This window comes from Thermobia domestica, chromosome 3, assembly GCF_964235325.1.
Source record: "Thermobia domestica chromosome 3, izTheDome1.hap1.1, whole genome shotgun sequence".
Lineage (NCBI taxonomy): Eukaryota > Metazoa > Arthropoda > Insecta > Zygentoma > Lepismatidae > Thermobia > Thermobia domestica.
This window is the reverse complement of record NC_137456.1, coordinates 63472910-63486555: the sequence shown is the minus strand read 5'-3', so window position 1 is coordinate 63486555 and position 13646 is coordinate 63472910. Positions and strand designations below refer to the sequence as shown.

Sequence of the window (13646 nt, the reverse complement as noted above, 5' to 3'; positions counted from 1 at the left end):
ATTTCTAAAGAGGGCAAATTGCTGGTTCTCGGTTGTGCATTGAGAGCAAACGAAAGTGGCAGGTATGTTCGGTGCATCGCGAGGGACAGAGTCTGAGAACGGTCTACAAAACTCACGGCAATATAACATCGGCTAAGAGGAACAGTGGTTGGAAGTCCTGAGTGACTGATTCATTGAAGGATTTCTGGAAACTCAATGGGGAAGGGGGAAACAAGGGTGACAATTATTATGTTAAAATGTCATTATCTCGAAATCCCTGAATGTTAGAGACATGAAATAAGAGGTGTTTAAGAATAAGAGTTTTTTTTTTTTTTTTAATGTTTCCTTTAGAAGCTAAGAGAAAAGGGTAGGAGTTGCAGGTGTTAAAATGACAGTCATATCTCGAAATGCCTTAAGAGTAGATATGTTAATTAAAAACGCGTTTCAATATGTGTGTTTTATGTTTCCCTTCTAAGGGGAAAAAGGGTAGGGAGTTGCAGTAGTTATAAGATGGCCATATGTCGAAATCCCTTAAATTAAAGATATGTTTGGATAAGAGAAGTGCGTCTTCATAGGCTGAACAAATGCGGGGGTCTAGGGGCGAGGTTCTCAGCTATCCGCACTGAAAAAAAAGTTGAAGTACAACGAAGGAATCGTCCAATTCAGCAACAATTTGGTAGATATGTGGCGCTATGGAAGGTGTGTAAACCAGGGACGTCATTTCAGACTTCGCTTGAGGGGTTAAGAAGACCACCGACATAAGACATCCACGTTTTGTACTAGTATATTAGTAGACAATCGATTAAAGTATATATACTCCTCAAACTCTTGGGGGGGGCAATTGTCCCTCCTGCCCTCCCCTAAATGGCGACCCTGCTGTGAACGGTTAGAGTTTCAACAGTCGAGAATATCGCGAATGGCCATCAGGTGACAGTAAGGAATTCAACCTTGGTCGTGTCAGTTGTGACGCAGAAGAATGTGAGTGAGCACGGTACAGAGAGATCAAGAAACACACATACTACCTCGTCGGTGCATTAGATAGCATTACCAGCATTTGACTTCGTTGGAAAGACATCACATCGTGGAGTTACACGACTGGCTGGGCGCTCTGTGCAATTGCCACACATGTGAAGCATTTCGATGTCATTGTGACCCGATGTTGGGACTAATGGATACGTAAAGGCACTAACGTACGACTTAAAGCTTTCGGTTGACCATGACAGACCACAACGCGGGAGGGTCGTTGCAGTGTACACAATGCATTACTCATTGTCTCTGTTGAAACTGTTCCGTTCACGTAAGATAGCTATGGCTTTCTATATTATTCTGTTTCAAAAATTGTTGCACTTGATACTATGTTGGTATTTGTAAAATTAACTTTGTGTCCAGGCTGACACAGTCCTGACTTTTCGGGTGCTGAAGTCTTACGTAGCGTAAAATGGTTATTAGATCTTGGTAGTAATCCATGTGTAGGAGGGCGAGAGTGCTGGTTACCCAGGTAAAGGTATTACCCTGTAGATTTTGTAATTCCATTTTGAGCTGGTTCACTTGTTCAGTAATTTTTTGGATTGTTTATGCCTCCATCGTTGGCGCTCCTTTGTTCTCATGATTGTTCTTTCCTTGTTCGCTTCTATTGTTTTCTTGTATTTTAGTGTTATTTGGTGTATCTGCTTCGCGTTTGCATTCTGGAAGGGTCTTTCCTTACATCGGCTACTACCAGTACGATGCCCATTTGTTTTGCATGTGGCACAGAACAGTTTAGACATTTCTTTCTTCCACGAGTTAGGAGGGTGCTGTTGTCCACATTGATAGCGTATAATCCTGTTGATACAGTTACAGAAGTTATGGCCATGTTCATAACATCTGGTACAGGGAGTGGGACGTCTTGTGGTTCTTCTCAACTCTGTTTATGTGATACCCTATGTAAATCCCATTTATGATGAAATTGTTTATAGTTTCAGGATTTTTAGAAAATATCCGAAGAAAAGAAACCGGACCCATTACATTAATAAATCTATTTTTTTTTTTTTTTTTTTTTGTAAGTCTTGTTTCATTTCTTCAATGTCTTCTGATGTCGGGACTCCTGAGATCACCTGTAAATGTTGTCTGTCTGGATTGATTGTTAGCTGTTTGATCTAAAAAGAGCCGGATAAGTACTATTCTTAGAAAACAGAACGATCCTTTGTTCGAGTCTAAGTCTGATCTTAATAAAGACCGGCAAAGCCTGTAGTCTTAGGCATGTAACCTAACCGAATATTGGTAATAAATACTGGTTATTAGTATCCTAACTGAACGTTGATAGTTAACACTATAAGAGCGAACTATCCGTGCACTGCCTGTTCGAATAACTCATTTTGGTTCTGTACATTGTTGTTCAGATTTAACGCGGACTGTGCTTGCCTCTCTTAATTCGTGGAGAGTTGCATTCATTTGAAGTCTGATGGTATGTGAGACCGGAGATGTGGGAATGAATACATGGTGACTATTTAGGGACGGAGCTGTGAATGAGGACTTGTGATTGGCTGGTGGAAATGCTGGCTTCTGGTTGGGTGAGGGATGCTGGCTCCTGATTGGCTACAAGAAATGGCTTTGGTGAATGTCCTTTTTTGTTCCTGAAAAGGGCCGACCAGGTATTGCTGAGTTGAAACCCATTGTATGTATTGAGACTTCGATTCACGTGAGAGCTTCTTTTAAGTCTTGTATGATTTCTTCAATATCTTCAGATATCGGGACTAATCTGGAAACACATGTAAATGTTACCTGTCTGAATTGGTTGTTAGGTGATTTCATTTTGTAATAGTTATTCGTGTTCACTTCGAATGCTGACCGAAGTCTGACACTCGAAATCCATCGAGAAGTCATAATTTGTCCTTATTTTGGAAAACGATTTTAACACCTTTGTTGTAAGTTAAATTATAGATGGTAACCGTTTCATTAGGTACTCCGATATAGATTCCGATTTTCAGGGTCAATGACCTAGTTTCTTGTGGATTTTTTATTAATGTATCTTGATTGAGTAGACTTTTTGTTCTCGTTTGTGAATCTTTGATGTTTTATTCATATTAGATTTTGTTTGCTTCAGGTGTCCTAGTTTAGAAGTTTCTTGGGTTTCTCTAGGTTGTGTGAGTGGTTTCTCTGTGTTGTGCTATCCTCGGTGTCCTGTCTGGCCGAGTTTTCTATTTCTATTGTTTCTTTCTTGCGAGTGTTGCGAGTCTGTTGCTCTGTTTCGTCTTTGGCGTCCCCTGATTCCCTCTTAAGTGGGATTCCAGTGTTCATCTTGTTCTTTCCTCTTGTTGATTCTTGATGACAAAAATTCTAGGTGTGAGTGTTTGCCTTGTCTTTGTTATCTTTGCCTTTTTCCTCATGTTGTTGCTTGTCTGTTTCCGTTATTTTCGTTTGGGAATAGTGATTGCAATTTCTACGAAAGAGCATCTACTTATGTTGTTTAGTCAGCATCTTCCGTATATTTGATGTGTGTTGGAGATTTTCTTGCTTTAGCATAGATGTTGATGTAGTTTGGAGAACCTGAGGTGAAAATGAAGCCTCCAGTGGTATCTCTTCATCAAAAGAAGGTACTCTGTCAGATGTAGTTGGTGTCCTCTCAGGCGATAACAAGTGGTCTCCGTTGTTTTGTCTTGTTTATAAGGAGGGTGTCCTGATGCGGTTCCTCTTGGTTTGCCAGGCGTGTGAAGCTTCTTCTCCTTGTACTTCGGTGTAGTCTTCATGTTTCTTGCTGAATGCTTCTTGATGACTTCTAATGTTAGGGTAAAGGTTGTAGTGTGTGTGATTTATATGCGTAAGCAACGCCTTGATATAACACCGCTAGGTACCCAGAGTTGCGATGTTGGATGTGTGGATGAGTGTTATTCAAATAAATCGTCCCGTTGCGATAAGTTTATCCTACTTGTACCCTGACTGTGGGCAGTGCCTGTACATACATTAGTGCCTACTCTTTACTCGGTCACTCAAGCGGGACAGGAGTGAAATAATTTAAACTTATTTTGGTTTGTCAAACGTCAACACTGCCGGGAGGGAAGAAATACGTTAACTCTTTCGTCTGAAGAGAGCCCAGTAAGTATTGGTCTTATGAAGGACCGAACAATCCTTGTCAAAGGTTAGCACCGGCGGGGAGGGAGTAAATAAATAACTCTTGGTTCTAAAAAGCCGGATAAGTACTGTTCTTACTGCTAGAAGAACAGAATGATCGTTTGTTCAAGTCTACGCCCGGTCTTTTATAAGACAGACAAAGCTTGTAGCCTTAGGCATATAACTTAGCCGAATCTTGTCGATTAACACTGGTTATTAGTATCCTAACCGGATGTTGGTAGTTAACACTGTACGTAGCGAGTACTATCCGTCCACTGCCTGTTCCAATAACTCATTTTGGTCGTGTGCAGTGTTGTTCTAAATTCGCGCGTACCTTGCTTGCCTCTTAATTGGTGGAGAGTTGAAGTCTGATGATGTGTCAGACTGGAAATTAATACAGAAATAAATTAGAGATAAAGAGGGCCCCTTAGCAAGAAAGCTCGTCCCTTTGAGTGATCGACCAACCTATATCTAGTGCACCTCCTACATACAGTTAGAGATCTAAATAAAGCAGCATGTCGAATGTTCTGGTGCTCCATGGTTTTTATCCTAAGACATTTATCAGACAGTGTGTGTTAGAGAAGAAAAAAGTTAAAAAGATAAGAAAGTGCGTGAAAATCTTTCCTCACCATTGGCTTGGGTAGTAGGAGGATAAACCCCAGAAATACATGCAGTCCAGGGATACTCGCTTTATCGGTCATGCAGATGCTCGAGTTACATGGTAAACCATGCAAAGAAGGGATGGGAAAAACCACGTCAAAAGCATATTTTACTGTCTACTTTTCTAGCGTAAAAAGCTTGGTGTGAATTTGTTAAATGTCTGTATTTTGGTGGGTAAGTTTCGTTAGTGGGAGAAAGTTACTTTTTAGCATTCAATTTTGGCATCTTCTTTCCCGTAATATCGTTGCCGCCTAGTTCTGGTCTCTTGGCGTGTTTCTTCCTCTCCCTCGTTGGTTTGGGTGCTATATACTTTCGGTCTGGGATTTACGTGGATCCATCGGAGCTGTGATTGGCTGCAGGTGTGCATTGAGTATTTTCCATGTTGCAAACTTCCTTTGGTGCATAGCCGCCTCCAGTGCCCATATTGATACGAATTCCAACATTGGTCCGTCCTTGCGTGCCCTTTAGATGCTGCTGCTTTATGGTGCACACCGTTAACACTTACTCCATTTTTATAAGGTAATGGACCTGGTCGGGTTTGATAGTAAACAGCTGTAGAAATGGAAGGAGTCCTGAACCTGCGTGTACTCTTATAATGTTAGAGAATACAATTTTCTTGCTTTGTAAGTCATTTATGGTTGACTAATTATTCATTTTCAATAGTACCCCTTTAGTTGCACACGTAAATGTTGATGTTTTCTGCTTGTTGTCAGTGCACTCATTTCGTTCCTCCTTGTTCTAGACCTGATAAGGGCCGGTTTTCTGTAGATTGGGATCCATTCTTGGCTTCTCTCTCTCTCTTTTTTTCTTTACTTCAATGAAGCCTTCTTCCCTATCTTCTGCTATTTCTTGGCTCTGAGAAGGGACAGTGTTTCTTTGAGTTGGTCCTCCTGGTTTAGCCCTCCGCACCGTTTTGGGGGAAACCTTTTGTTGAATTTGCTAATTTCTCAGCGTACCTACACACACACACACACACACACATATATATATATATATATATATATATATATATATATATATATATATATATATATATATATATATAGAGAGAGAGAGAGAGAGAGAGAGAGAGAGAGAGAGAGAGAGAGAGAGAAAGAAAGAAAGAAAGAAAGAAAGAAAGAAAGAGAAAGATAATATAGGGTGTCTCAAAAGTCCCCTGACATAGGGTAAATGTGCTATTGTCAGAGCTACAACAAAATGTAATAGGGGAAACTGTCTCCAAATATGACGTTTTCAATCTAAAATTAAGGAATTTTTTAAATCGAACGAGCCGTTTGGGCTGTACACTCTTTATGAGCCCAATGTTAAATGAAACGTTGCCATTTACCTGGATCCACAACATAAGTGAAGATACTGTCTTATGCTAACGTGTCAATGGCCAGCCCCCATTTCAAACATGCCCCCATTCACCATACTCTTACAAAATTTGTCCATCTCCCGTCCCGTCCTTCCCTCCCACAGCCCCAGGTCCGTTCAAATGAAATGTCGACCCATAGCCTTCGTAAAAGTTTTATAAATTCCAAGCGGTTGTTTGATTAATTTATCCAACTTTTTGCGAAGCTATGCGACTCCAGTGGCTCTTGAAGAGCCTTGCAAAAACCTCCACTATTTGTTGGTATCTATTTACGGACCCTGTTGCGACTGTCCCATTTGTTAATGATGTATTTTTTATTGCAGATAATTACTGCATCGCATGGAAGAAAGTTTAGGATGGTAATCCTGTTGGAATACAAAGTTACTGCCCCACATCCGCGTTCCTCATGCAATTCTATGCCTCACGTAAGCTGTCCAGTATCCCATTAATTCGAACCAAATTAACAACTTAGTAATCTGTAAAGAATCCTCAAACAGTGGCGCTACCTTCTCCGTGCTTTGGTCTAAGTATTACGCGATCGGGATTAAAGCACTCTCCGGGTCGAAGACGCACGAACATCTAACATTGGAATGGAAAGCGAAAAGTTGGAATTTAGATTCGTCGGTCCAGATTATCCTCTTCCATTGTTAATCGTTCCAGTCGTTATTTTTTATTTTATTTTTTGGTCCAGGAGTATCTTTTTGTAAGGTTTTCTGCTTAAAGAAATGGTTTCTTTACCGCAATCGAACTCCCAAGACTGATCTGAAGGCAGTGGGCCACCGTCATATTTGATAATGAATGGAGATGGTTCTTCCGTAATTCTATTATATATTCCGGAGCGGTTAACATATATTTTGTTTGCTTGTTTTAGAGTGAATTTGTCCTTAAGGGAAGCTGTTTTTGGAGGAGTGTACGTTTCTGTGTAATGTTTACACCACTTTGTGATTATCTTTCAACAGTTCGACGCACTGCTCCGCCCGATCTCTGAGTGAATTTTCGCAGAGAATGACTCTGCTCTCTCAAAATAACTACTTAAACACGTGCTTCAACACTTAGATATAACACTTTCTCTTCTGGATTTTATAGTATTTACACGTTCTTCACACTATTTAACTGGTTCACGCGAACGACACAGATTTGGATCCAATTTTGCCCTCGTTGAAGTAGAGAGACAAGTACTGACAAAGGTTCATACACACGCCACTAAGTGTCGTTAGAACGATGCATCATCAAAGAAAACGTCACGTTAGTTTTCCATTCATTAGTTATTTGTTTATTACCAGTTTTCCTCAAATTTGTCTCGATGTTAGCAAGATCATAAATTTTGCCGTTCTTATATCAACAACGCTATTTATTTTTCAAAAACGAGTCGAATTAACATGATTGTGTATGGACACAGTGTCTTTTATTTGGAAAATTCTGAAAAATCAGCAGTGTTCAATTTTTGACGACGACTATATTGCGCAGCTGCTGCATATACATATATCTGTCCCAGTTTCCTTCCAATTTATTCAATTGATTGATATTATTTGTAACAGCAAGTCTTACCTTTATATGGGGAACAGAACCACTGTAATGCATTCGATGCTTTCTCACCAGGATTGAAAACAAGGACGTCGTGCACCGGAGGTACACGTATTATATTAAACCAGCGAGGAGGGCACTTTCCACCAGTATCTCTTTCACTTGACACTTCGTTCTCATCACCTAATTTTAAGCAACATTGTGTCTTCATAATGATACATCGAATTCCATTCTGCTTACAGTTTCTTGCAAATCCTTGTATAATCAAGTGGACTTCTTTTTCAAATCCAAGTGTATTTTCTATTTTGGTGTGAAATAACTTCAATTTTAAATTAATTATCATAAAGAGTTTTCCGATGTAAAGTGTATTTTTTTTAATAGTTTTCGTATATATTGCGTAATGATGATGTACAACATTTTATTCTAGGTACAAGATTGGAGCTAAGTAGCTTGTCAGATGCGGGAAGTCTTTCTGTCCCTGAAGCTGTGGAACAACTGCAGCTGAGTGTACAGAATACTTGCCCAGATGCTCTTCCCTCACCAAACTCGGAAACTAGAGAATTCCTGCTCCATTGGCTTGGCTTAAAGGATCAGTCGAAGGATGTAAGTACCTGATCTTTTTTGTTTACTTATTGTCAATAGTGGCAGCTGTTCTACTTGAATTAAGCGAGCGTTCGAAAGTTACATAAAAAAATACACCGTAAAAATCCACTACTCTTTACCTTCTATAAACATTTTCACATTATTTAAAAACCAGAGCAATAGTAAAGCGTTTATCTCTGGTGCCTGATGTGCGTGGATTTTCTTGTGGTTCTCTCGTTTCCTTCCACTTTATTCATGTCACATTTATCTATTGTCTAAGTATTCTGACATACCCATTGTCTGAACACGACGATGCTGAAGCTTTATGTAACAGAATTATATTTGTCCACAACCCTCACTTTTGACAGAATAAATGTGGACAGCATTGTGTGTAGGGGTTTTCTCAGGGTACTCCCGTTTCCTTCCACGTTATCATTCCACAAATTCTTCTATTATCATTCAGCTGCCTTAATCAGGTGTACAGGGAGTTAAACAACGAGCTGCGAAGGGAAACAGACGGAGCAAGGGAAGAGTTTTAACCAAAGGAAAGTGAGGACACAGAAGAATTAGAAAGAGTCGGGAAAATATGAGGAAATGTATTAGGAAGTGAAATTTATAGAACTTCGTAGGAAACAAGGGAATATTACTATGGTAGTAGAAAATAAGAATGGGACCATAATGAAATCTAAGAGACGTGGTCTTAGGAAGATGGAAAGAAAGTGAAATTTTAGGATGATGGAAGGACTGTATTGAAGACTTGTGTGAGAATGGGATAGACCGCGTGACCTAGATGTTGAAGTAAGCGAGTATGGTAAAGAATTTAATATTCTTCGGAATGACATAATTTATACAGTTTACCAAACATTGTTAGGGCCATCAAGTCTAGAAGACTCGGATGGTCAGGTCATGTAGCCGGAATGAAATAAAGTAGGAACGCTTTCAGAATTTTAACTGGAAACACAATCGGAAAACGACCATTAGGAAGACCTAGGCACAAATGGGAGGACAATATTAAGATGGATCTCGCAGAAATAGGAATATACAATATAGACGCTGGATCTAGTTGGCTAAGAATGGAAATCAGTAGAGAGCTATGAACGCGGCGTTGAACCTCCGTAGTTAGTTAGTTAATATTCTTTGAGATGAATTTGAAAAACGCTGTATTAGAGATTAGGAATAAAAGACAACCGTGAAAGATAATATACCAATTGAATTCATTAAGAATATGAGAGACAAGGGAAAGAAGAAATTGTTCCCACTCTGTAATGAAATATATGAAGCAGGAGTGTGGCGAAAATACTTCCTGAAGACTATCATGATGCCGATGGCTAAGAAATTAAACCCAGAGAGATGTTAGGACTACAGAACTACTAGTCTCATATTTCATGCAGCAGATATTGTGCTTCGAATAGTGAACAAAAGATTGTATTGTGGAACAAATGAAGTTGATGAGGAATAGTTCAAGTTTAGGAGAGGTAAGGGCACAAGAGATGTGATTAACTTATTAAGGGTAATCGGTGAAAGATTTACAGAAAAAGAGGAATAGGTGTATATTGTATTTATTGATCTAGAAACGACTTTTGACCCGCTGAACTGGAAATTGTTGATGAGAGTCCTAAAGAACGGTACAGCCATGAATAAATGTTCTATCACGTTCTTGAAAACATTGTTATTATGCGAAATTTGATCAAATACAATATATTTGGTCAAGGACAGGATATTCACGTAGTAGATCCACAAGTTGTGTACGAGTAGAAATGTGAAAGTTCGATAAGGAACTTAAAAATTAACCAACAATTAAGTGCTAGAATAGGGGAGGAAATGACACGAGGAGAGTACAATTGGAAGAGGCGTTAGGGATGCTGTTTCTCGCCCCCCCCCCGAAATATTAATTATTTGCTGGAAGAGATAGTGAAAAAAAAAGCCGAAAAAAGCCTACATAATGAAGATGGGATTTCAGTAGGAGGTAGAATGATTAGGTGTATACGGTTTGCGGAAAATATAACTTTTGTCACAGAGTCTGAAAAGAAAATTAATAAGATGTTTGAAATTTGGGGAAGGACTGTAAAGAATATGGAACGAAAACAAATGTTACAAAGACCAAAGCCATGGAGATTGGAACGATTCGGTTCGGTGTCAAGTATAGAAGTAGGAGGGGAGAAAATAGAACACGTGACTAGTTTTTGATACCTGGGTAGTATTATTAATGATGATAGGAAGTGCGAACGTGAAATAAAAGCAAGAGTAAGGATAAGAATCGATTGCAGATACTTACCTTCGAAGTCAAATATTCATTGGATATGTATTCATAGAATTGATTCATATAAGTATGTTGTAGTTGTTAGGATTTACTTTGGCTTGCCGTAACATAAGACAAGACACTGTTTATTATAGAAATTTAAATTTGGACTAGTTTAATCAGTACCTTTGGAAAAATATTTTAGTGAAAACTTTGTTCGTGTAATTTTATTGTATTTTAATTGTAGTGAAAAACTCGCTGTAATAAAATTCGCTACTCAAGGGCGAGTTGGGCAGATATGTGGATGGTGGAGGCTGCAATGAAATTGGATAGTGTGGAAATCAGGAATTTTGTAAAAGTTTACTCAGGAAAATTACCTTTACACATTTTGTGAGTAGGTGTATGACAAAGGAGCTCGCTTTTAGAATCGAGAAATAATTAAAGAGAAACACATTGAGCAAAGGAGGGGAGGAGACGAGGCAAGGAAGTGGAATAAATGAAGTGTTGGCAGTGTACAAATAGCCATGGGTTCGCGGAGGGATGAAAGTGAGGGGATGCGGCAGGACGCCGTTTCCCCACTTCCAAAAATATCTATAGCGTCCCTCCACTACCTAAAAATTACAATGGGACGGGGAACTGTGTGATGTCATCCGTCTTCCTACCTTTTCAGATCCCCTGGATTCACGAGTAATATTCCTGCGAAATCATCGACTATATTATCGATGTTCTAGTCTGTCGCCACAGCTTTTCCTTAATTCCTGGTTTCCTGCCTGCTCCTACTCCTCTGCTCATTGTTTACCGAGAAGGGGAGTAGAAAGCTGTGACGGCACAGAGCATTCTGTTCAAAAGAAGTTATTTAATCACTGCGATTTTATGTAAGTTTTCATGAAAAGAATAACTGACGTAACTAATGATACGCATTTTGGGGCACCAACTTGGATCGAGGTCCTGGGTTCGATTCGCGGTGGGAAACGCATTACGGTGATTCGGATTCCACCTTAAACTGTAAGTCCATGTCTTATATGACCTCGGTACTGAAAAGGGGCGCTAAAACTTCAATCAACCAATCAACTTCGAGAGCTCTCGTGGCTAAGCGGTTACCTTACGCGCCTTTGGCGTAGAAGACCCGGGTTCGATAACTGGCGGGAGCTCATGGAGTTCGGATTCCACGTTGATCAGTAGGTCTATATGGCCTCGGTGCTGGAAAGGGGCGCTAAAATCCCAATCAGCCAATCAACTTCGGTAATAATACTATTGAAATTTGGAATTGGTAGCTGTAATTCCTAATGTATGTATAGTAATATACGTATATGCCAAGTCGTAATTAGCAGGTAAAGGATGAAATTCAGTATTAAAGTATGCTTAACCAACAATTCCTAAACTGCAGAACATGTATTTTTTACTTCCTGAGGTGCATGTGCACGATACAAAGACAAAGGTTGACTGTATAGAAAGAAGGGAGCAGGAGCAGCATTCTTGGAGTGCCTGTTCTGTTGGTCAACAAAGTAAAAGAGTTGCCAAGTTGGCCAGTATTCCTTGGTCATGTGTTCATGTACGTATATGTGTGTGTGTTTGTAGAAGCGAGAAAAGTATTTGAAGCATTACTCGTGGTTATTTGTGCAACAGGAGGCTTGAACGGTAGCAGCAGAAGGAATGAATAGCTCTGATGTAAAGTGTACCACTTAACCTCAATTAGGAGAATACGCTTGTGGATCTTGGTTCTTTTATATTCATACGTTATACTCAGCGGAATCATGATGCCACAACCACACCGGTTAATTTCGGTTAACTGCATATGGATCGAAAGGACGGTACAGCCGTGAACAAATGTTTTATCCTGTTCTTAAAAATAATGGGCCTTATGCAGAGTCTTTCTGACACGTGATTAGTACCATACTAAAGAGTTCGACTAACATTTGTTTCCTGCAGTAGTCAGACCTTTAGTATGCTGCTAATCGTACGTCAAAACGACTCTGCATAAGGCGGAATATTATTAAACGAAATTTGATCAAATATAATATCTTTAGTCAAGAACAGGGTATGCATCAAAGAACGATAGGTTTTTCTAAGTGAATGAAACGGATCAGTGACGATAACAACTGTAATTTCATGAAGGAGAGCAGTTATTTTGTGTAAATCGAAAATGATAGTTTTTACTTGACATATCTATATATATAAAAGAGAACGCACAAATCCTTTGTGAACTCATCACGCTAATACGGCTGAACCAATTTCTTTCATTTTTGGGGGGTTATTAGGATTTGGACCCTAGATGGTTTTTATCATATCACTTTAATTTTTAATTACCAGTGTCTTGAGATAATTGACCATTCAAGTGTCCATACGTACAAATCCTTTGTTATTAGTTCATCATAGGTAAAAATAAACGTATTTATATGCAACCCGCATGACCATGTGACTCGGCGGGTTAACATAAATGACAGGCGCTATAATTTTAACATTTACTGCAATTTGAAAGCGAAAAAGTAAAAATTATCTAAGTAACAAAGTTTATTGCGTTCCGGGGTGACCGCAGCGAAGCGGGGCGGGTTAACATAAATGACAGGCGATATAATGTTAACATTTACTGCAATCTTCTATGGTTTTTATCATATCACTTGAAAGCGAAAAAGTAAAAATTATCTAAGTAACAAAGTTTATTGCGTTCCGGGGTGACCGCAGCGAAGCGGGGTGAACGCTGCTAGTATTACAATAAAACAGTTCTAGGGAGGCAGGAGTAGTTACTAATGGTGCCCATCCCCTTGCCTTTCTCCTTTAACGTCGTCACTTGAATAGATTTTACACGTGCATAATCTTCATTAGGAGGAGCTGCTGATCAAAGTTCGAGAAGCGTTATCGTAGTTCTAGAATGTGTGCACCCTTTGTCACACGGAAAATATACCTTATACTCCCTTTTTCTTGACAAAATTGTTGATTTATAACATTTTTCTGTGTTAAAATGATTTGACGTAGAAGTGTTCAAAACTCAGAAGTTATTCGAGTCCCTAAAGCTCGGCACTCGATAACCCGGCAGTCCGGATAACTGGGCCACACCCTGGCAGGGCGAAAAAAACCCGCTCGCAGACATGTTCAAGATCATTGCCCGCGTGCGTGTCTCCCTTCTTCCCACATTCTTTTTTCTCGCGTCACACTCCCATTCGTCAATTTTCATGTATAGCAAGCCCGTAGCCGGCCCAAAAATGTAGGGGCCCGGCTGAAGTT

The 13646-nt window shown here is 39.6% G+C and overlaps 1 protein-coding gene across 2 annotated transcripts in view; it reads left to right on the top strand.

Annotated features, from left to right (window-relative positions):
* The window catches only part of Liprin-beta (liprin-beta 1), a 146438-nt gene that overhangs the window by 33579 nt on the left and 99213 nt on the right, over positions 1 to 13646 (top strand). For both annotated transcript variants that reach the window (XM_081750995.1, XM_081750996.1), the window contains one exon: positions 8031 to 8206. In XM_081750995.1, the coding sequence (XP_081607121.1) occupies positions 8031 to 8206 (176 nt within the window). The remainder of the gene's footprint in view (positions 1 to 8030; positions 8207 to 13646) is intronic.